At 50.3% G+C, this 19,690-nt stretch overlaps 2 protein-coding genes and 1 long non-coding RNA gene across 5 annotated transcripts; 2 read left to right on the top strand and 1 right to left on the bottom strand.

Moving 5' to 3' along the window:
* Window positions 1-590: 590 nt before the first annotated feature.
* DHCR24 (24-dehydrocholesterol reductase) lies at window positions 591-9,033 on the bottom strand. 2 transcript variants are annotated; one of them, XM_085231447.1, is made up of 10 exons: window positions 8,691-9,033; window positions 8,308-8,463; window positions 7,789-7,894; window positions 7,492-7,610; window positions 7,138-7,401; window positions 6,228-6,371; window positions 5,148-5,345; window positions 4,602-4,780; window positions 2,996-3,089; window positions 591-2,856 (listed from the first exon to the last, which is right to left on the bottom strand). In XM_085231447.1, exons 1-10 carry the CDS (start codon window positions 8,919-8,921, stop codon window positions 2,818-2,820), a joined length of 1,530 nt encoding a protein of 509 aa, XP_085087573.1. In that variant the 5' UTR covers window positions 8,922-9,033; the 3' UTR covers window positions 591-2,817. The 2 variants fall into 2 exon arrangements, with proteins under 2 accessions (XP_085087573.1, XP_003208925.1); XM_003208877.5 differs by lacking the exon at window positions 2,996-3,089 and having other exon boundaries at window positions 8,691-9,027.
* Window positions 9,034-9,206: 173 nt separating this feature from the next.
* Window positions 9,207-13,023, top strand: LOC146543742 (uncharacterized). The gene is made up of 2 exons (XR_014885168.1): window positions 9,207-9,315; window positions 9,680-13,023. It is a non-coding gene; the product is annotated as an uncharacterized LOC146543742 (long non-coding RNA).
* Window positions 13,024-14,441: 1,418 nt separating this feature from the next.
* On the top strand, window positions 14,442-19,379 carry TMEM61 (transmembrane protein 61). Of its 2 annotated transcripts, none has more exons than XM_085231449.1 (3): window positions 14,442-14,598; window positions 16,999-17,407; window positions 18,944-19,379. In XM_085231449.1, exons 1-3 carry the CDS (start codon window positions 14,475-14,477, stop codon window positions 19,236-19,238), a joined length of 828 nt encoding a protein of 275 aa, XP_085087575.1. In that variant the 5' UTR covers window positions 14,442-14,474; the 3' UTR covers window positions 19,239-19,379. The 2 variants fall into 2 exon arrangements, with proteins under 2 accessions (XP_085087575.1, XP_010714388.1); XM_010716086.3 differs by lacking the exon at window positions 14,442-14,598 and adding an exon at window positions 14,605-14,872.
* The last annotated feature ends 311 nt before the right edge of the window (window positions 19,380-19,690 follow it).

Below are 19,690 nucleotides of genomic sequence, written 5' to 3' on the forward strand. Positions count from 1 at the left end.
AAAGCTGTGACCAAGTTGCAGGAGGGCTGGAATACCTCCCTCCAAGCCTACAGAGTTCCTGTAAGGGCACTTCTCAAAGAAACTGAAGACGGGGATGTGAAACTTCCCTCCCCACAAGAGGGCGCTGCATCTTCATCCTCTCTTCTGTGGTTGGTCATTCGAAGCAGGGAATAGTTTTAACAGCCAGGAAAACTGAGATAGGAGCTACAGCAGTTGACGTGGATAGGTAAATCCAAAATGAGTTTTGCTCTCATGGGCCAGAAAGTCACAGGGAAACAGTGAAGTGAAGGGAAAAATCAGAATAACTGGCATTGTGTGGTTCTTAATGAGGCATAATGGAAGGGTTAAGGCTCAGCTATAAGGCATATCATGGGGCAGAGATAAGAGTAGACTCATGGCCTTCCATGGCATTCCTTCAAAGCTGTTTGCAGAGGTGGACACCTCATTTAACAGCACTGCAATGCCTCTGGCCTTTGATCAAGGCAGCAGCTTTCCTCGCTAACTGCTGACCACTTGTAACAGTACAACAAACGTGAGAAAGGCTAAACAACACCATTAAAAATAAGGTATCATTTGTTAAAAGATGCCACTTTGAGCAGTACGCCGGCTATATTTTTATTTTAAACAGCCCATACAGCCAAAAAATAAGACCAACAGCAACTCTGCTTGTGCATGTGTGTGACCGGTGTACAGTGACAGTACCAGACCACATCATACCAAGTTTGCTCATAAATTAACGAGTGAAAAATCAAATTCAGTGCATACCTAAACATCATCAATATGTGAGAGAAACACAGCTTGAGTAAAAGTATTTGCATATTCCTCTAGCGTTTTTAGCACTGCCCCTCAAAAATGGACTAAACCAATCCTTGCTCTGCGCAGATCATCTTGCAAGCACCGGGCTAAATCATACCTTTGCCACAGGAACAAGGAAACTGCTCATGTGCTGCTTCCCTCGCAGGGGTGGGAAGACAGATTCCCACTCTGAGAATCAGTGCTTGCTTTCCTGTGTGCCACGAGGCCTGGAATGGATCACCGACACAGCCCTACCTCTCACCCTGCTCTTGTATCAGTGTGGGCAGCCCGTGGGCTGGGCAGCACTGCATGCACCCTGCAGTGGCTGTGTCTCCCCTTGGCAGGCTGCTCCTGCCACCAATTCCCTGCGCAGGACCGTAAGGGTACCTACTTGCACACCATTTGCCCAGCATGCATCACTGAGGAACAGGCCAAGCTTATTCTTGTCACTGTTTTATCATTGGTTTCATCTGGACCGTAAGCATCCATCTATCAATAAATAACATCATTGGTTTAGCACTCATAAAAAAAATCACAAAGCTTCTCACTGCAAACCATTTAAAGTGTTTTCTGTGTTACCCCATAAGCAGCCCTCAAGAAATGACTCTTTCCCCTCAAGCTCAGTAATGTTCAGAGTAACAATCTGCCACACTGCTTGGATGAGACATGGGCTTGGTTTGGAATCACGTCTCTGGCTACAGAGTCAAAACATTCCCACACTTCTACACTTGACTGCATGAAGCGTGTGACTGTGCTGTGCATCAGAAGGGGGAACTGAACAGTATTTACTACTGATCTCCTCTGCAGGTGACTGAAACAGTCCTTTTTACAAAGCCTATCAATCTAATCCAGGTAAACTGAAAAGCAAAAATGCCTCTCGAGGGAGAACTGAAGCCTGAGCATACCAAGACCCAAAACAAGAGCTCTTCTTATCCATAGCCACTTGCTCTGGCAAACCTTGTGAAAATAAAGCCTTAACTTGTGAGGGCACGCTTCCTTTTCCTGCTGGCCAGGACAGAAGGGATTCACTGACTCATGTTCTCTTCCAACTGAGTGTTTATAAGGCACTAAAATGAAGCAAAAAAATCAAAAACAAAAGGCAAAACCCCAAAAGTCCAAATAAACAGACTCACAACAAGCAAAGCCCCAAATTAATAATTGCCTATATGAAATAGCAGCAATTTTTCCAGTAGTTGTACAAAGCCAGAGCTATCGGTTGCTATCGGGGGGCACAACCAAACAGAATACTGTTAACCAATAAAGTAACTAAAATCTATACCCACGTAACATTTTATAATCAAAGCCAATACAAATCTGATAGGCACAAGTAAAAAGCATTTGCTTCACACCTCAGTGCTCAGTTTTGAAATGGGACCAGCTGCTGGGGAGTGTGGTTGTGTGTCGATGTACCACGCAGCTCTGCACGGCCAGAAGGACGTGGTACCGTTGCTAAGCTGTCCTACAGCTTTACTGACTGGAGGCAAACAATTAATGCGACAATTCAGTCAGCTTTGGCACCTCTTTCTGTCACCTCCTTACCATTTTCAGAAGTAATTTTAAATATAGCTCTAGTTTCTAGCTGGCATCACTTCAGCGTCCTCTTTTCCAGTTACTTTTCTTATGATCGGAGCTAGGTGGGTTCACCTGTGCCCAAGACAGGTCCAAGATATACAAGGTAATCAGCACTTCAGATTTCTTAAAAACAATCACTTTGAGTTTTGGAAAACTGTTCTTAAAGCATACTAGGAAATACTAAACGTAAGTTTATAAAGCATGAATTCATATCATTTAAATATCAACAAGAATGAGCTTATTTGGAGAGCAATAAAGCTTTTCTTTAAAAAGGATATACTGACTAGCTATAGTAAATTCATCTTTCCCTGATTGCTTAATTAGGCCATTCGAGCTCAGTGCCTGGCAGCCTTGCAGATTTTGTCGTACACTTCTGGAAAGGCATCCTTGCAATTCATTTGCTCCCTCAGACTGTGGTATAACGAACCATCAAACATATCCCAGAACTCCTCACGGGTCATGTAGCAATCTGCATACAGCATCTGGAAACTGAAATTAAAAATAAAAGGAAGTGAGAGATGCAGTATTAATTGTCCCGCAGGGTATGAAGAAGAATTAAGAGGAAAATGGACAGGGCAAGTCCTGGAGAGCAAATATTCAACAGAAAGAAAACCATCAAAACGCTCACATGGATGATGCTGGGACACTCAGCCAATAGACAGATGGAGCAACGTCTTCTTCTACTTTTTAAGTTTTCTTTGGATTCCACATTGAGAATAAAACTGGGAAGGTGTGAGCCAACACAATCAGATCAGGTCAAGAATATAAACGTATGGTGTAAGTGAAGCACAGTGTAACTGAATTCCATTCACAAAAATAAATGGAATCGTTATTTCACAGAATCACAGAATCCTTAGAGCTGGGAGGGACCTCTGAGGGCCATCTAATCCAACTCCCCTGCAATGAACAGGTTCTAAATCGTTGTGTACTCTTCCTTACTTCCTCTCTGTTCTCCCTAAAACGCAGCATTAGAAAAGAGCAGTAAAATACAGTTACAAAAAGCCCCGTTGTGATTATGAAACTCTGAGATAAAGCATTTATAGTGTCTTCATTTTTTTCCAGTGATGGGTACAGAAGAGACAGAACTTTGCTGGCAAAAAGATTAAAATTAAAAGCTTAGTTTCAAATTAATTTTAAAAGCTTAGCATTAACTTTTGGTTGCTTTGTTCTCTGGCAGATCACATCATAACTAAAAGACTTTTATAATCTCCATAATACCTCGAAGCACACTCACCACTGTTACTCAGACACATGGGATGTAATCACTGTTAGACTGGGAAATGAGTCAAAATAGAAATGCAGCTAAATTATACTGATGGCATAAAAACACTGCATAGCTGGTTTTCGTTGGGGAGAAACAGGTCTGTAACTGCCTGCCTATTGATGCTACTACGACAAATTAGGCTGTCAGGAGTCAGTGACAGATGGTGGGGATGTATCTCACACCCACTGTGGTCTTGTGTAACCAGAATCAGAGCAGCAAAAAGGAGACTGCAAAAGCTCCAGCTGTAGGAAAGGCTCCCAGTGCCACGCAGGGAGCAGTCAGGACTGGCCTCCTGCTGGGAGGACGCAGAAGCCCAAGGACAGGGCAGAGTCTGTGCCGCTGCAATGGCAGAGAGCCCAGCAGCCCCAAGGGCAGGCAGGGAAGCTGTCCAAACTTTAACAGCCTGTGGGATTCCTGAAGGACCTGTGGCCTGCTGCAGCCAAACAGCACTTGCTCTGCCCCTGCTCTGGATCAGCCTTCAAACAAGCCAGCCTCAATATGCAAGGTCAGTGGTTACCTCTGGAAGGACTGAGCTACCAGCCTTGTTGAGGGCGGTCACTGCACTATACTAACGCTGCCTTGGGACAGCAGCTGGTTTACATCCCGCCAGCACGGACCTGCTGAGGTCCTTCTGACTGCATGGACCAGGTCTGTTGCAGCAGATTGTACTCCCAGAGCAGCACGGAGCTGAAAGGATGCGAAGCAACTTGTTTGGACACTACCCAGCTCCCAGACGCATCGCACAAACTTCCATCGGTGAGCCCTCGTATTTGGATGGTTTTGCAATCAAATCATAATAGTGCAATCATATTGTAAAACTGCAACAGCAAAATTAATAATCAAACTAACGTACAATTTTGGTTTTTAAGTTGTTGAGTATTAAATTGCTGCAGTGCAACGTAAGAATGATGAAACTACTCAGATGTGAGTTATATGGTACTGCCATCAACCCAAGGAGTGGGAACCTTACCCATGCACGCTTCTCACAAACTTTTCCATTTGCCTCATGGAAGCCCTGGCTTCAAATTGTTTTGTTTTGGGCTCTCCATAAGCTCCAATATCCACGTAGAGTTCTGTTTCATCCCCTTTGGGATGGACCATACCAGGATTATTGGGCAGTATGAAAGGACATAACCAAAGAGGGTATACCTGCAGAGACAAGAAAACACTTGGTCGGTGATTTTTAACAGAGCAATCATTTAAGCAATCTCTTAATAAAGGTGACAAAGAGTTAAGAGGACTTCTTCCCAAGGAGGGATTCAGTCTTACACAGCTTTCCCTTTCCAATTCTCTTGCTGCAATTCTTAGAGCCTCTTTCTAATCACCATAACAAAAAGATAGGGATGCTCAGTCAGAACAGTTGCAGTATGCTCCAAGAACAACATCTCCCCATTAACTACCTCAACACCCAAATGTATGTTTAATGACCTTTTACACAAGCTGAATATTATGTCTCAAAGCAAACGGCCACAATTATTGCAACAAACACTCCATGATTCACTGCATATGTTCTTACATTAAGGTCAACGTGGAAGGTTTGGATGGATTTTTCAAGGCTTTTCATTGGGACCAGCATGTCTTGCACAACATGATGTTGCTCATACAGCTTTCGAATAGCTTCTCCTTGGGTGAGTTTTAACAGAGAGATTTTGGGTGGAACCATCCAGCCAAAGAGGTAGCGGAAAACAGGGTTATTGCCAAAAGGAATGATATCCTTTAAAGAGGAAAGACGAGAAAAATTTGACTTAAGAGTGTGTAATTGAACCAGAAGACAATACTTGAGAATCCTCAGAGAAATATGAAACGAGATTTTCAATAAATGTAACTGCTGATACTTTGCTAAGCTCTTACAATGCACATATGAACTGAGAGAAGTCTGAACTGAATTTTGCTACTGAGCCCTTCCCTAAGCATCTCCTTGTTACCACAGAGGATTTTCAGACCCATGTAACACAGTATTTCATCAGCCCTAAATACCTGCAGAAAAATGAAGTTCAGGGAACAGCAGGCTGTTATCTTAAAACAGCTGTGAGGAGCTCCTAAGAAGAGAAACTTGCAAAACTCTTGCAAGAACTGACACGCACAAGATCGGGTCTTAAATGAATTTTAAAGCTGTAAAATTTGAAGTACTTGTTACACAGCAAACTCCCATTTGTTTACCTTCTCCAGCAGCTGAAATTCAGAATGCAACAGTAAGAAATTCAAAATGTAGCAATAGGAATTGCTTTCATAATGTCAAATAAAACTTTTGCATAATTGCTCATCAGAAGATGTATGTTTATATAATTCAAATTAATGCCATTACCTTACAATGAGTGTTATGAGCTTAGGCAAGTTTAGGAAGGGCACATCCTCAGCTACAATTCCACCTTCGTGTTTTTATCACTGTCTTTAGAAATCACTCAGTAGGCATAAAGGCTTAATGCTTAAATACGTGCTTAAGTTTTACACTCAGAAAAACATTCAGCCATAAATTAGGAAGTTATGATACAATGCCTTAAGTGTAGCCAAGGGAAAGAAGCTACAATGTACATACACTGGGAAAGAGCAGAATACCTTCCCATAAATGTTATTTCAAGTTTTAAACTGCTCTTACCTGGAGTTCCCAGAAAATACTACGTGTATGTCTGTGGTAATAATGTCTCGAGGGGATGTACTCAATTCCAGTCTTATTGGCTTTCAAATACTTCTCCACGTGCTTGAAGAACCACGGCTTGTAGTAGTTGCCAATTCTGTTTATCTATAAGACAGAGATTCATTAGCACATCCCAACATAGGTAACAATAACTACTAGACAACACTAAGTACATCCCTGAAGTCCCTTTACAATGGAGAAGCGATGTTATACCCTCTGTGACAGTTCCAATGTCTCAAGAAACCTAGAGAGCCTTCATTTCTCCTTCCTGCCACATGCATGGCTTCCACTCATCTTTCCTCTCATTAAGATTTTGTCTACATAAGGCTTTCCTGTTATGGGCAGCTTAAAAAGCCATGAACGTGGCAGAACTGGATTCCTTAAGTTCCTCTCAACCCCTCATTAATCCAAAGCTTCATAAAGGCAGAGGAGAAATATCCACGTTGAGCAGTGTGGTGAACAAACAGCATATCCCTCCTGTGCACATCTCTGATTTGTCTCACCAATACTGGCTGTCTTTAAGAGCATGCTGGAGAAGGAGTTACTCTGAACAACTGCAATTTGAAACAGCATTGTTCTGTATACGAAAAAGGATACTTCCTCCTTAAGTACTGAAATGCAAACACAGTAGATTAAATTATTTGCTATACTAATGGAAATTAATAGGTCACTTCTCCCTAATTGAAGAGTACAGGCTTTGTTGTCATTACAAAGAGCTGTGAGTTAAAGCATTCTGACAGACAGATCTAACTTTTCATCCCACACTGAGAGTGTTTTCTATTCTTACGGTCCTAGTTCTATATCGTCATATGGCAGTAAAGCGTCACTTAAACTTTGGGGCATTGTTTTCACTGGGAATAACTTCAGTTACCTTGCTTGGCTCAGCTTCATCAGTCAAGACTCCTGTCATGATGACAGCTTCCTCCAAAGAATACACAAGTCCTTCCACAAAACTGTTCTCCTTTTTCTTAGATTCCTCAGTAAACTTCTCACAAATATTCCTCAGTCCTCGTACAGGCTCATAGAATAATTTGATGTATTTCTTGGCAGGAATCATTTTTATTTCTGCTGCAACCAGGAAACCCAGAGTACCACAAGACCAAGGCACTGCGTAAAACAGGTCTGAGTTTTCAATCTGCAAAAAGCACGTCACACGAAATCATCTATCCACACTGATAACTGTCAATGACACAACAAATGATAGCAAAATAACATTTTGTCTTACTGGTGAACATCTCACAAGGCTTCCATCAGCAAGGACCAGTTCGTAGGCCACGCAGGTATGTTGGAAAAGCCCATAGATATGGGATGAAGACTCAATGCCCGTTCCCATGATCAGACCACCTTATTGAGAGAGCACATAGAAGTTCCAATGAAACATACTTCTGAACAGAGGTGATTTGCTAGAACAAAGTTCAACAGAGAATTTTAGGAAAGGTTCACACAGAGCCATGTGTCACTGCACAAAAGTAAGTGAAATGCAGGAAACGAGTCCATTTCTTCTCATCACAGCAACCCTTACCTACAGTAAGGTCATCAAGCTCTGGCACCACAGGAATAGTCCATCCCATAGGATTCAGATATGCAGTCAGCTGGCCCATGGTGACCAAAGGTTCCACGCGAACAACCTACAAAGAGAGAAAACTCAGTCACAAATTAAGTGTTTGGAATGAGTGATGACAAAACGCGGCTAACTGGATCGTACTTCCATCTGTTATCAGAATTCAGAGCCCTGCTTTTCCAAAAGCAGTACTAAAAATAGTTGTAACTGCTAAGTGATTCCTCCTCTGCCTCAACGTCTTGTTGCTCAGTGCCCAGAGCCATCAATCCTTCTGGTCTTTTAGGCTTTGGCACACAGAGCTAAGTGATTCCATATGCTGGTTTTTTGGATAGAACGATCCAAGCCCACACTGTAAAAACTAAAATTTGGTGGGTTTACTGCTACAAAAATCCTTTGTTCTTGATGGAGCCTAGCTCCACTTCAGCTATAAATATATAAAACAAAAGCTGTATATTTCAGTATTATGAGAGGCTGTGCTACCTGTCTCTCACTGTCTACTTCCAGAACATCCATCAGGTTGATCATGATGTTCTTATGGGTCTTCTTATACTTCCCAACGCGCAGTGACACCGTCAGCCAGCCGGGCCGACCGGTGCACATGTATCTCCTACCACCTTCATCCTTCCACTGCCGCACCTGCAAGAGGAGACAACCGAAACTACACCTCAGAAACACCACCGGAGGGGCCGCGTTAGCGCACAACCGCGGGTTGCCCCGTGTTGGAGGTGACCGCGCAGCCCAGCAGCCCCAGCCTCTGCCGAGGGTCTCCCACAGCCTCCCCTTCCCGGACGGGAGAGCCACGAGCGGAAGCCCAGCAGTCAGTGCCGGCCCCCGGCCCGTCCCTCAGCCCCCCCCGGTCTCACCTGCTCCTGGATGTGCCGGACGCGCTGTCCGTGCAGCCGCGGAGCGCTGTGCATCCGCCGCACGGCCCAGGCGCGGAGCTGGTAGTACACGTCGAAAAGGATGGAGAGAGGCATCAGGAAGAAGCAGACGAAGATCCAACGGTGATGCACCAGCACGGCCTCCAGCCCCCGGTGCCGCACCCACAACAACAGCAGGAGCAGCCCCGCTCCCAGCGACCACACAGCCGACATGGCGACAGCACCGCACCGCACCGCACCGCACCGCACCGCACCGCACCGCACCGCACCGCACCGCACCGCCGGACCCCCGCTGCACCGCGCCCGCCGCTCGCGCGCTCGCCGCCCGGCCCCGCCTCCCTTCCCTCTAACCCGCGTCTCATTGGTCGCTGCCGGACTCCGCCCTGAGGCGAGGGGAGGGGACAGACCAATCAGAGAGCTGCGGGGAGATCGGACCAGGCGCTGTGGGCGCTGATTGGCTGAGGGAGGTCGGCCCCCCTCTCCCCTCATCGCGGCCGCCGGGGTTGGGGCGGGGGCGGCACCTGGACGAGGGGCGGGTGCGGGGCTGGGGGCTGGGGTCCCCCGGTCTGGGCTGAAGGACTGAGGATCCATGCCCCTGGGGATTGAGGTACGGGAGACCTCGTGGTGGGGACTGAAGTGGTGTGGGGATGGGAACAGGGCCTGAGGTATTAGGGACCGCCCCAGTCAGGGCTCAGAGGGGAATGGGTCTTGTCATAGGGCATTGGCAGCTCTGTGGAGAAGCTGCTTCGTGCCCAGAGTCACTCAGGCAAAGGAGATTATGCTGGTGTCTTTAGGTTGGGTGGCAGAACCCTGTCACATGCCTCTTGTGCAGCTTTATGGTGGTGGTTTTGGTGCCCCACAGAAACTCCAAGATGCTGTGCCATCCGCTTTGTAGAAAGGAGAAAGAGGCAGCCTCTTTCTAGAGCCAGTTCTCTAAAACCCTGATGGAAAATTCCTCCTACTCTCCACAGTGTGACAGAAGACAGGGACGTACAGCACGTCCTTGAGGAAAATGAGGCATTTCTGCAGCTAGAGTCCCTCAAGAGGTGCAGTGTTAGAGAGGAGAACGGTGACAGTGGTGTCCTGCAGGCAGCTCCAGGAACGTGCTCAACTGCTCCATCAGCCTCAGGTTGCTGCTCTGGGGGCACAGAGACCCAGTCACAGCACCGCTGAATTCAGAGAGTCCACCAAGGAGATGCTGGCTGGCCCTGTGCCACAGGAATGTGGTATGAAGGTATTTCATGAGGATGCCGATGTTGTCACGTCGTGACATGGCGTGCTGACATGCCAGATAGTGCCTCTTCCTCTTTGACAGCAGGATCTGCACCTTTGGGTGCCACAGGAGAGACTCAGGAGTGCTGGACTGGGAAGGATTGCTGCATCACGGTTCAAAGCTCAGTCACACCTTGTAGTCTCCTTCAGGAAACCCAGAGACCCTGCTTTGAACCTGGTTCATTTTTTTGTCTCGTGGCTCATATCAGAAGACTGCTCTGCAGAGTTGCTCCGACACTTGGAAATGTTCTCCTGATTTTCAGCCTAACTTTATTCATGGCCAGATTGTATTCACTGCACTTGTGCCTAGGCTGTCCACTAGCTCTTTTCCTTCTTGTATTTAAGCCGATGTTATCTGCCTTTGCTTACCAATTTGCCTGCTGGCTGGAATTATGCATGGAAAAGAAGTTTCCCATGCCCTACGTGAGGTTGTTTTAACCTCTCTAAAGGAGCTAAATAATTATGCTTCATCTAAGGGTGACTGAGTGCAGAGTTTATAGTATAACAGCATCATTTATTCATAAGGGGATATTTACACCCTCAGTGTAAAGAATGCTTTGAAACTTTTTTTTTTTTTTTTTTTTTTTTTTTTTTTTTTTATGAAGACCCATTAGAAGTGTTTATAATGTTTCCCATGCTCTGCTCTCGTTTTTGTAAGGCCCTGTGCAACAAGGAGGGAGCAGGTGAGCTCAAAGACTGCAGTGTAAAACTGCTTTGAAGGAACAGAAATGAATGACTGTTCAGATTGCAGTGGAATCACCTATATGCATAGTGGTGCCAGGTACAGGAATCTGGAGGGGGCAAGGGAAGGGGAGACAGGTTTTTTTAAGGCTAACATTGTTTCAATTTTAGTTATTTTGGGTGTGAGCAAAACATCATCCAGCAACCAATGCGGGCTTAGCAAAGCATCATTTTCAACTACAGTACGAAAAGCTGAGATTAGTCTTCTCTAAGACTAAAATCCCAGTTCTTCTCAATTAAATTATCGTTTTAAGGGTGCTTAAAAAAGCAGTCTTCTTCCCTTCCTGCCATCCCTTCCACCCACTCGTGCTGTTCTGGGCATGCTGTGCAGTAGAAATGCTTGTGCTGTCACCGTACGACAGGTTGGAGAGCTGATCTAACTGAGGAATACTTTTCAAATATTCTTTTCCTCCTGCCTTGATCAGCTCTCTGATGAGTTCATGCCCCACACATCTCTGTGTAGGTGCAGTGCAGGGCGCAGAGCAGGGGCTTCTCATCGAGCACGTGGACCATCTCCTTGGTGAGTGCTCATCAGATTGCTCTGCCAACACTGGCAGCACTTTGTTGGCTATAAAGCTGGACTTAGCAATGGCTGTGCCACAGCTTTTGGACAAAGAATGGAAAGATGAAGCTATAAAGGTACGTGATATTGCACAGAGCATGCGAGCTGCAGACAAAAGTAGGCTGAAAACTTGGGTCTCCATAAGAAGAGCGTCAAGAGGCATTCAGAGGGACCAAAGGAAGACACTGAGAGAGTGAGAAAGCTCTTCTTTTCATGCAAGCTCCCTTAGCCCTGTACTGACTGCCAGAGTGCTGTCGGGTGGCACTGGGATGTCAGAAGGATGGGCAATAGCACTAGTGATGAAAATTAATCAGGAATTTTGGAAAGGCTGCAAGCCTTCTTTGTCCAGCAAATAGCTGAGCCCATGGTTGCGGGGGGTCAGGAGTACCACCTGTAAACAGGATGTGATTTCAGAGGGTTTGCCCATGTTGGTGCTCAAACTGGTATGTGAGAAGCTCCCTCTGCTGAGAAACAAAAGCACATTCCAGTGCCTTGAACAAACGGTGTGGAAGGACACAGGCTGCAACATGGCTCTGTGCGGCACCTGGGGGTTGGCAAGTGTTTGTCCTGCTACTGAGGAATACATCCTGTGACTGAAAAAAGATGTTACATTGCAGCTTTAGAGGTTTAAGGAAAAAATACGGGAGGGTTGGGGCTGGGACCCCAGTGATCACCTTTGGACGAAGCAGACGTTGGGTTTGAGATAAAGTCTGGAATATCTGTGGGATGGGGCTCAGCATTCAGAGCCTGTTTGCTGTGTTGGGAAGCAAGGTCAGCACATTCTGCCGAAAAAACGTGCCGAGAGCTGTGGTGTGTTCACTAAACCCAGCTTTACAACCACTGGGATTTATAAAAAGAATCACTTGTCAAAACAGAGAGCAGGGCTGGGAGAGGAACGCAGCCCTACATTCATTGTCACAGGGCCGGTGTCCTCAGCAGCCCCTGCAGTGTGGCTGTGGGGAGGAGCTGGGGGCCAGCACTGGGCTTACAGGCTGGGACAGGGCTGGCTGCGTAGGAGAGGTGGCAGCTGGGCACTGCTGATGAGCCTTCACGGCCCAACACAGCCACCTGTGCTGGGGCAGCAGGCAGAGAAGTGACTGTGCTATCAGAGAATCACGAAGGCTGGAAACGATCCCCAAGCCCAACCCATCCTAATATACCCGCTGACCACATCCCCAGTGCCACATCCCCACAGCTCTGGATCGCCGCCAGGGATGGTGAGTCCAGCACCTCCCTGTGCAGCTGTGCCACTGCATCACCGCTCTTTTGGAGAGGAATATTTTCCTACCATCCAACCCGAACCTTCAGGTGATGGTGGTCCCCATCTCCTTCCATTGGTGAGATCCTGGAGACACTGACTGTGCTGGGAGTCAGAAGGGAGCTGCAGTCACTGAAAGGCCCCCCGTGCAATAAATAGATACTTCGGAGTTGTGACGTAACACACACGTGTGCCCGTGGCCTCCAGGATGCCCAAGGTGAACTGCTGCAAAGGCAGCTGGGGAACACACACACAAACCGTTTGGGGCTGATGTGATGCCGAGGGCTTGCTGGTGTCACCAGAAGAAAATACAGGAGGATATTTTATCCTGCAGGCCAAATCTTTCTCCTGTTTTCAGCTCCCAGCAAATCTACGTGTGTGTTTGTCCTCCTGGTACCAGATGTACTCACAGCCCCTTTCCCTCCAAATAAAGCTCAGACTTTTGCTGCCTTGGCCGTCGCCATCCTGCTGTCACTCAGTCACCTGTCTGCTTTCATTTATTTCAACATTTTAAGCATTTTATGGGCCCACACCCAGATGGTGTAAAGTGCTAAAACTCCGGGCTGAGCTCCAAAAGCATCAAACCTCAGCTCAGTGTAGGACCCAGACCTCAGGGTTTGGTTACCTAGGCCAAGGGAAAATAGAAATGCTGTGTGCAAAGCAAAAAAAAAAAAAAAAAAAAAAAAAGTGGAAAAGGGGAGCTGAAACAAGTGCTCGAAGATGTTGGTTATGTAAAGACTGCACAGCTATAAAAATACCCCATTGTTCCAACAAGAAGAAACTCTATTAGTCTTATCAGGGATAAATGTTGCTCAGTTGCTCGTCCCTTTCAATTGCCTTTGTTGCAGCCCACGCTGTGGTGCAGCCCTATGAGGCTGAGCAGCAGCTTTGTGAGGCTGTGAGGAGCTGCAGCCCAGGGCTCAGCAGCAGCACAAGTGTGTCCAGAAGATGTCTCTGTTGATGAATGCAGCTGGAGCTCACGGTTTGTGGAGGTGCTCAGCAATCACAGCGTGGTGTGACAGCTGCTGGTGAGATCTGCCTGCACCTGTGGGAATAGGAGCGTGCACTGATCCAGCTGCCACTCACGCAGCTCATCACAAGTCTCAATCAGAACACCCTTGGCTTGTTTAAAATCCAGCTATGCCCACGGCTGCTGCACGGCAAGGAGATCCAACTGGAATGAGGGAGAGTTCCACAAAGAGAGGAGAACCACAGAAATCACAGAGCGCTGGGGATCCCCTTGTGCTGAAGTGGAGGTGCTGAGCCCAGTGTCAGAGCGATGTCCCACCCATAAGGTACAGGTGTCCCAGTAGGATATCCAGTAAGGTACCAGTGTCTCACCCATGGGGTGCTGATGTCCTACCTGCAGGGTGTTGGTGTATCACCTATAGGGCAGTGGGGACCCACACAGAAGTTACTGGTGTCCCCACCTATAGGGTAGTGGAGACCTACTCATAAGTTCCTGGTGTCCCACTTGTAGGGTACCAGTGTCCTCCTATAGGGTACCAGTGTCTCACCCATAGGGTACCAGTATCTCATCCACGGGCTCCTGGTGTCCCACCTGTAGGGTAGTGGAGACCCACCCATATGTATCCCACCTATAGGGGAGACCCACAAATAGGTTCCTGGTGTCCCACCTGTAGGGTACCAGTATCTCGCCCATAGGTTCCTGGTACCGGTTCCTAGGGTACTGCAGCCCCAGCCACACAGCAGTGATGCCCACAGCTTGTCCCACTGGCTGTACTTTCCTCATCTCGCAGCTCTGTCCCCACCTCCTGCACCCCAAGGACCACCGAGGGCCGTGCCCTCCCCATCCTCAGACACACCCACAAACCCAGCCCATCGAGCACACCCCCCGGGGATGAGAACGCCGCTCCCCCTCCCCGACCTCCACCCCCCCTCCCCTAGGAGACCGCGGACCCTGAAGCCCACGATGCAGCTCCCGGGAGCTCCGTGGGGCCCCGCCGCCGCCGCCCGCCCCCCGCCCCGCCCGGCCCCGCCCGCCCCTCGGGCCGAGCTCCGGGAGCCGCCGGGCGGAACGGGGTCGGAGACGGCGGGTGAGTACGGCACGGGGACCGCGGGGCTCTTCCCCGGGCTGGGGGGGAACGGCGGCTTGTGCCGGAGGAGCCCCGACGTGCTGCGGGGACGGGGCGGGCTGTGCGCGCCGCGGGTCCCGCTGGCAGCACGGCGATGGGATGCGGCTGGAAAGTTGGTGAGAGCCGTGCGTCCGGACGGTGCCACCCCCTGATTGCTGACAGCGCAACACCACCAACGCCGGCAAATTCAGATAGAGGCAGAAAGGAATCTTCTTAATTTGGCGCTGACGTTTTGGTGCGTCTCCGTTCTTCTTGGCACGTCGGTTCGCTTAAAGTCCTCCGTCGTGCGGTGGAAGGATGGGTGGGAGGCGGGTCCTGCTGTCCGAAGGGGCTCGGAGCGCTTCTCGTTTCTCGTTTTTCTGGAAAAGAGTGTTTTTCCGAGCAACGCTCGGTCGACCCTATGAATCACCATCTGCATAACTTTATATGGGGGCTGCTATTCTCAGCATCTCGCTGGAACTATGTAAACTATTAACCTCTGTGTCTGTTTGGACATGCAACATGCAAATCTTTCTCCCTGCTACGCCTGGTTCAGGGCGGGTCGGGGGAGATGGGGCAAAGCCAAGCGTGCCTCGGCTGCTGGGGATGGGAGCTCGTAAAGGGCATCCGGCAGCCTCCCTTGTGGGTGGTGCGCCGGGGGTCCAACGGGACCCGATGTGCCGACAGCAGGCGGGATGAGGGCTCCTCCGGATGCTTCCTCCTTTTTTTCTAACGTGGTGCGTTCAAAGGGCTTAGAAGGATGCTCGGGGAGAGCAGTGCCAGGTCGAGAGCAGACAGGGAGATTTTGCCGAGGGGATCGCGGCGGTGGTGACAGCGTGGAGCGGCCGCCCCCGCGCTGGGGGAGCGTTCAGCCCCGTGGGTTTTGTCAGGAGAGAAGGGCTCATTCTTGAGCTGTCAATCTGCCACCTCCCAGAGGCTCTCCTCCTCCTCCCCCGGCTGCCACCGCTCCCAGATACGTGCAACGCGGGGGCTGAAAATCCCCTTCCCCCCGGGTGGGAACTGCAGCATCTCCCAAACCTGCCAGCCCCGAACACGGAGAGAGCACTTCTCCTTGTCAGCTTGGTTCCTTTCTGTTCAAAAGGCAGCCACTCATTCTGAGGTGAAGCTCTGACTCATGGCAGGCCCAGATGTGACCTCTGGCTGGCGCTGGGTGCCCTGGCTGCTGCTGGCAGCAATTTGGGCTTGTGGCTGTGGGATGAGAGCCGAGCACACCATCTGTGCTCCCTGTCCTGTGGACTTCCCAGCTCTCCTTTCTCCTCGGATTTCTTCATTAGAAGTAGATAAGATCAGATCATTCTTCTTTCACTACAAATTCATTTCACTTTCCATGCAGTGAGCCCATCTGATAAATAGTGGCTCAACATAACCCAGCTCCTCCTGCCCTTGGTTGCACGCATAGTGCAGGACTGGTGGTCCCAGCCCTGTGTCCAGCCAGCAGGTTCCTGGCCTTTATTGGAGGTGGGGATGGATTCCCATGCTGACCTGAGCTGTATGGCACAGGGGAGCAGCTGCTCACATGGCGTCTTAAGACCTGTCCTAGGCAAGCTCACGTAGTCTCCTGGGTGTGTTTCCCTGTTTCACAGCAGCATCCCTTGGCTTGTGGGGATGTCCTTCGCCATTGTCCCCGAGAAAGCAAGACGTGGTGCAGCCCCTGGTCCTGGCATGCAGGGTTTTGAGTAGCAACACCAGGCACCTACTGTCACCATGAGGCTAATTTGTATCTGGCTTCAGATGAGAAAAATGTGCACTGATAATGCTGAGCGATGACATCTGAGATTTACATCCCCTCCCTGCCTCCTCTAATAAGCCTCGCTTTGATCAGAACCCCAGCTGGCATTCCTCTGAGGTGGGGAGGCAGTCTGCAGCAAGCCCCAGAGACAAGAACCATACAATCCCTGGAGCCACCCTGTAACTCGACTGCCCGGGGTTCTCATTTGGGGTGGGAGTGTTGTCTCATCTCTTATGCACATTTATGTGCATTTAAGTGAGTTTAAGTGACAAGTGACATAATAATGGCTTTATATGGGGACTGTTGATGTCCACACTGGGATCTGGGAGTTCTTTCCTCAGAGGCAGGGAGGCCCCAGCTGTGTCCAGAGCTGCGGTGCCCCATTCCTGGAGGTGCTCACAGCCATGGCTGGACCCGGGGCAGTCGGAGTTGAGGGCAGCCAGCCCACAGCTGGGATGGGGCTGTAGGTCCCTTCCAACCTCAGCCATTCTGCTATTTTATGATTTTATGTAGGCGGTGGGTATCGAGTAAGAAGAGGACACTCGAGCGTGCGACCCTTGGAAAGCTCCCAGCTCTCCTCCTGGAGGTTTCTTCCACACCTTTGTCCCTCCCACCCCTCTCCTGTGTTGCAGGCCGTGAGCTCCCATGCATTACCTCGGCCTCCTCCCCTCCCAGCCGTGCTAACGTCCGAAGGATGGCGGCCGCCTCGTTCCGCTACGGCATCACCATCACCGGGGCCGTGCTGTTGGTGACGGGGACGCTGTGCTTCGCCTGGTGGAGCGACGGGGAGGTGGGCACAGCAGTGGGCAGCGGGGCTCACCTCCTGCCCCTTCGCGAGGCCCAGGCCGTGCCCAGCTCCTCCAACGCGCTGCTGCGCTCCGTCAGCTTCTTCTGCTGCGGCATCGGCGGCATCCTGCTCCTCTTCGGGCTGCTCTGGTCCGTCAAAGCCAACGCCAGGGTGGTGTCACGGCGCTATCAGTACCGCTTCCCCCGCGACCTGCAGTACTTCACCGCTGAGCCCCCGGAGAAGTGGAACTGCAGGTGGGTGTGGGTGCTGCTGCGTGCTCAGCTGCTCAAACCCATTGCTGCGCTCCGCTCCTGAGCGGATGCCATTGTGCGTTAGCATCAACCCCTGCTTCCGTGCACACGCCGGCTGCTCCTGCACTGTGCTCATCCTCCAGCAGCTCTTCAGCCCTGCGGGGCATTGGGTGTCTGTGCAGAGCAAGAGAGCAGAGGGCTGCGGTGATTTTCTGGGCAATGGTGTTGGCCAACCCCGTCCCCATGCACAGTGTGGGCGCTGTGTGATGTCCTGCGGCTCCTTGGCCAGTGCCACCCATTCTTTGGTGTGCGCAGGGAATGTGTTGCGTTGCTTGTGATGATCCTTAGTGAACAGGATGAGTTTATGCTGCTCTACAAAATGACTGGGTTTGTGCTATCTATACCAAAATGGAGTAAAAACTAAAAAAGGAAAAAAACCAATTCTCAGGTTGGCATTGAGTAGGATGAGACTGCAGCACAAAGACGCATTGCTGACCCAGGGGGTTGGTCCCTGGCTCTGCAGGGCTTTTGGTGCTCATCCAAGTATTTGGGGCTCTGTGAGCTCGTCTGGGGCTCTGGTACGCTTCATATCAATGGAGCAGTGTCCCCAGCACAGCGTCCATAGCGATGGCATGGCATCACCCTGACATCACCCTGGCACTGCAGCAGGAGCCATCGCTGAGCATTGGCATCCTGCATGGGGAGGGCAAAGGTTGGACGGAGGTTTTCCCTGTACACAAGTTGTGTTTGCTCAGCAAAGTGCAGCTGGAAGCAGCAGCAGCAGGGCTGGCACATGGAAGGCCCAGGTGGGCGTGGGGTGGGCTGGGACTGCATTGGACAAGAAAGCCCAGCTCTCACCTGGTTGCTCGTGCAAACCGCCTGCTCAGCTCCCAGCAGCCCCTGTGCATTAGAGGTGGCTGTGGGGGTTTGGTTGTTATGAGGATGTTCTTCTGCCCACAAAAAGCACTATGGCACAAAACAGGGACTGAGAGCCCACCACCTCTGCTTCTCTGCAGCCTTGGTGCATGTGGCCTTGGTACCAGAGGTGGCACCTTGTGGGGCTGCATCTCCTCTTCCTCAAGGTGAAGTCAGTCAACTCAGTAGGAATGGGGTGATGCTACTCGTTGCAAAGCCTCAGTGATGGTGCCCGTCCTCCTGCATGGCTGTTAGCCCTCTTGCTGCCAGGCAGCAGCTGACACAGTCTCCCCTTGTCTCCAGGTGTGCAAAACCTGCCCAAGTACCACCACTAGCATGCATGTGACCCCATGCTCAAGGATTCTCTGGCTGATGGGGCAGTAGAAAGCTCCAGTTGTCAGGGGGCTGGATGATCCCATTGGTGGGCACTGAGATGGTCTGGTTGATGAACACTGTGATGGTCTGGTTGATGGGCACTGGAATGCTCCCACTGTTGAGCACAGAGATAGTCCAGTTGATGGCCACTGGGAAGATCCAATCAATTGGCATTGAGGTGCTCCCATTGATGGGTCCCGAGATGCTCCCACTGATGGTGTGCACTGCTGGGTGCCTTCTTCCTCGCAGCTCCTGGGACGCCACTGCCATCCCCACCTACGAAGAAGCCCTGACCTGCAGACCTGCTCATGGCACGTACCTCCATCCCGTGGTGAGCAAGGAGGAGCTGACACCACCGCCGTATCATGATTTGGAGGAGGAGGAGGAGGAGGAGGATGAGCGTTGGCAGAGCGGCCGCCGCCGCAGCTCCTCCGACAGCGCCTTGTTCCGCCCCAGCCCCTCATGGTTGGACACCCAGAGCCCTGCTGGGCCACAGGAAACGCCGCCCCCCAGCTACGAGAACATCAGTGTTCGGGGTGTCTGACTGAGCCCCATCCTTCAGCAAGGGGAGAGCGTGGGTGGCACGGGGCTGTCCTGCATTCTGAGCAACGCGTTAGGGGACAATGTTAGCAGCTGGCATGTTGGAAACCTTCATGTTTTTAATAAAACCACCTCTGGTTGCAAATGTTTGGTGTTTCAATGTGGAAACCCACACTGGCTGCCCTGCCCAACCCACACTGGGTTCTGCCCCAAAGGGGGAAGGAATGACTGAATGAAGGAATCGCAGTGAGCGATTGCCCATTGCACTATAATGGAGCATAGCCACCCCCCAGGGTCCCACCAGCACTCACCCACTCCAAGCAGGAGCTGGGAAATACACCTGCAGCGAGGAATGTGGTGCAGAGCTGGGGGAAAGCGGGCAGATCCCAGCTGGGACTGCAGGCAGGGTGGGAGCAGAGGTCTGGGCTGTGTCAAGGAGAGTAGGGGCAGTGGGCA

The sequence above is a fragment of the Meleagris gallopavo genome, chromosome 10 (assembly GCF_905368555.1).
Source record: "Meleagris gallopavo chromosome 10, MGAL_WU_HG_1.1, whole genome shotgun sequence".
In the NCBI taxonomy this organism is placed as follows: domain Eukaryota; kingdom Metazoa; phylum Chordata; class Aves; order Galliformes; family Phasianidae; genus Meleagris; species Meleagris gallopavo.

What these genes read in the sequence shown, in the direction of transcription:
- DHCR24 (XM_003208877.5), bottom strand. Translation starts at nt 8,921, where the DNA reads ATGTCGGCTGTGTGGTCGCTGGGAGCGGGGCTGCTCCTGCTGTTGTTG. An exon ending in TCCGGCACATCCAGGAGCAG is followed by an intron (nt 8,464 to 8,690) that starts GTGAGACCGGGG and finishes CTCCTCTTGCAG; the next exon opens with GTGCGGCAGTGGAAGGATGA. An exon ending in ATGAAGCTGAGCCAAGCAAG is followed by an intron (nt 6,372 to 7,137) that starts GTAACTGAAGTT and finishes TCTGTCTTATAG; the next exon opens with ATAAACAGAATTGGCAACTA.
- TMEM61 (XM_085231449.1), top strand. Translation starts at nt 14,475, where the DNA reads ATGCAGCTCCCGGGAGCTCCGTGGGGCCCCGCCGCCGCCGCCCGCCCC. An exon ending in AACGGGGTCGGAGACGGCGG is followed by an intron (nt 14,599 to 16,998) that starts GTGAGTACGGCA and finishes CCTGTGTTGCAG; the next exon opens with GCCGTGAGCTCCCATGCATT. An exon ending in CCGGAGAAGTGGAACTGCAG is followed by an intron (nt 17,408 to 18,943) that starts GTGGGTGTGGGT and finishes TCTTCCTCGCAG; the next exon opens with CTCCTGGGACGCCACTGCCA.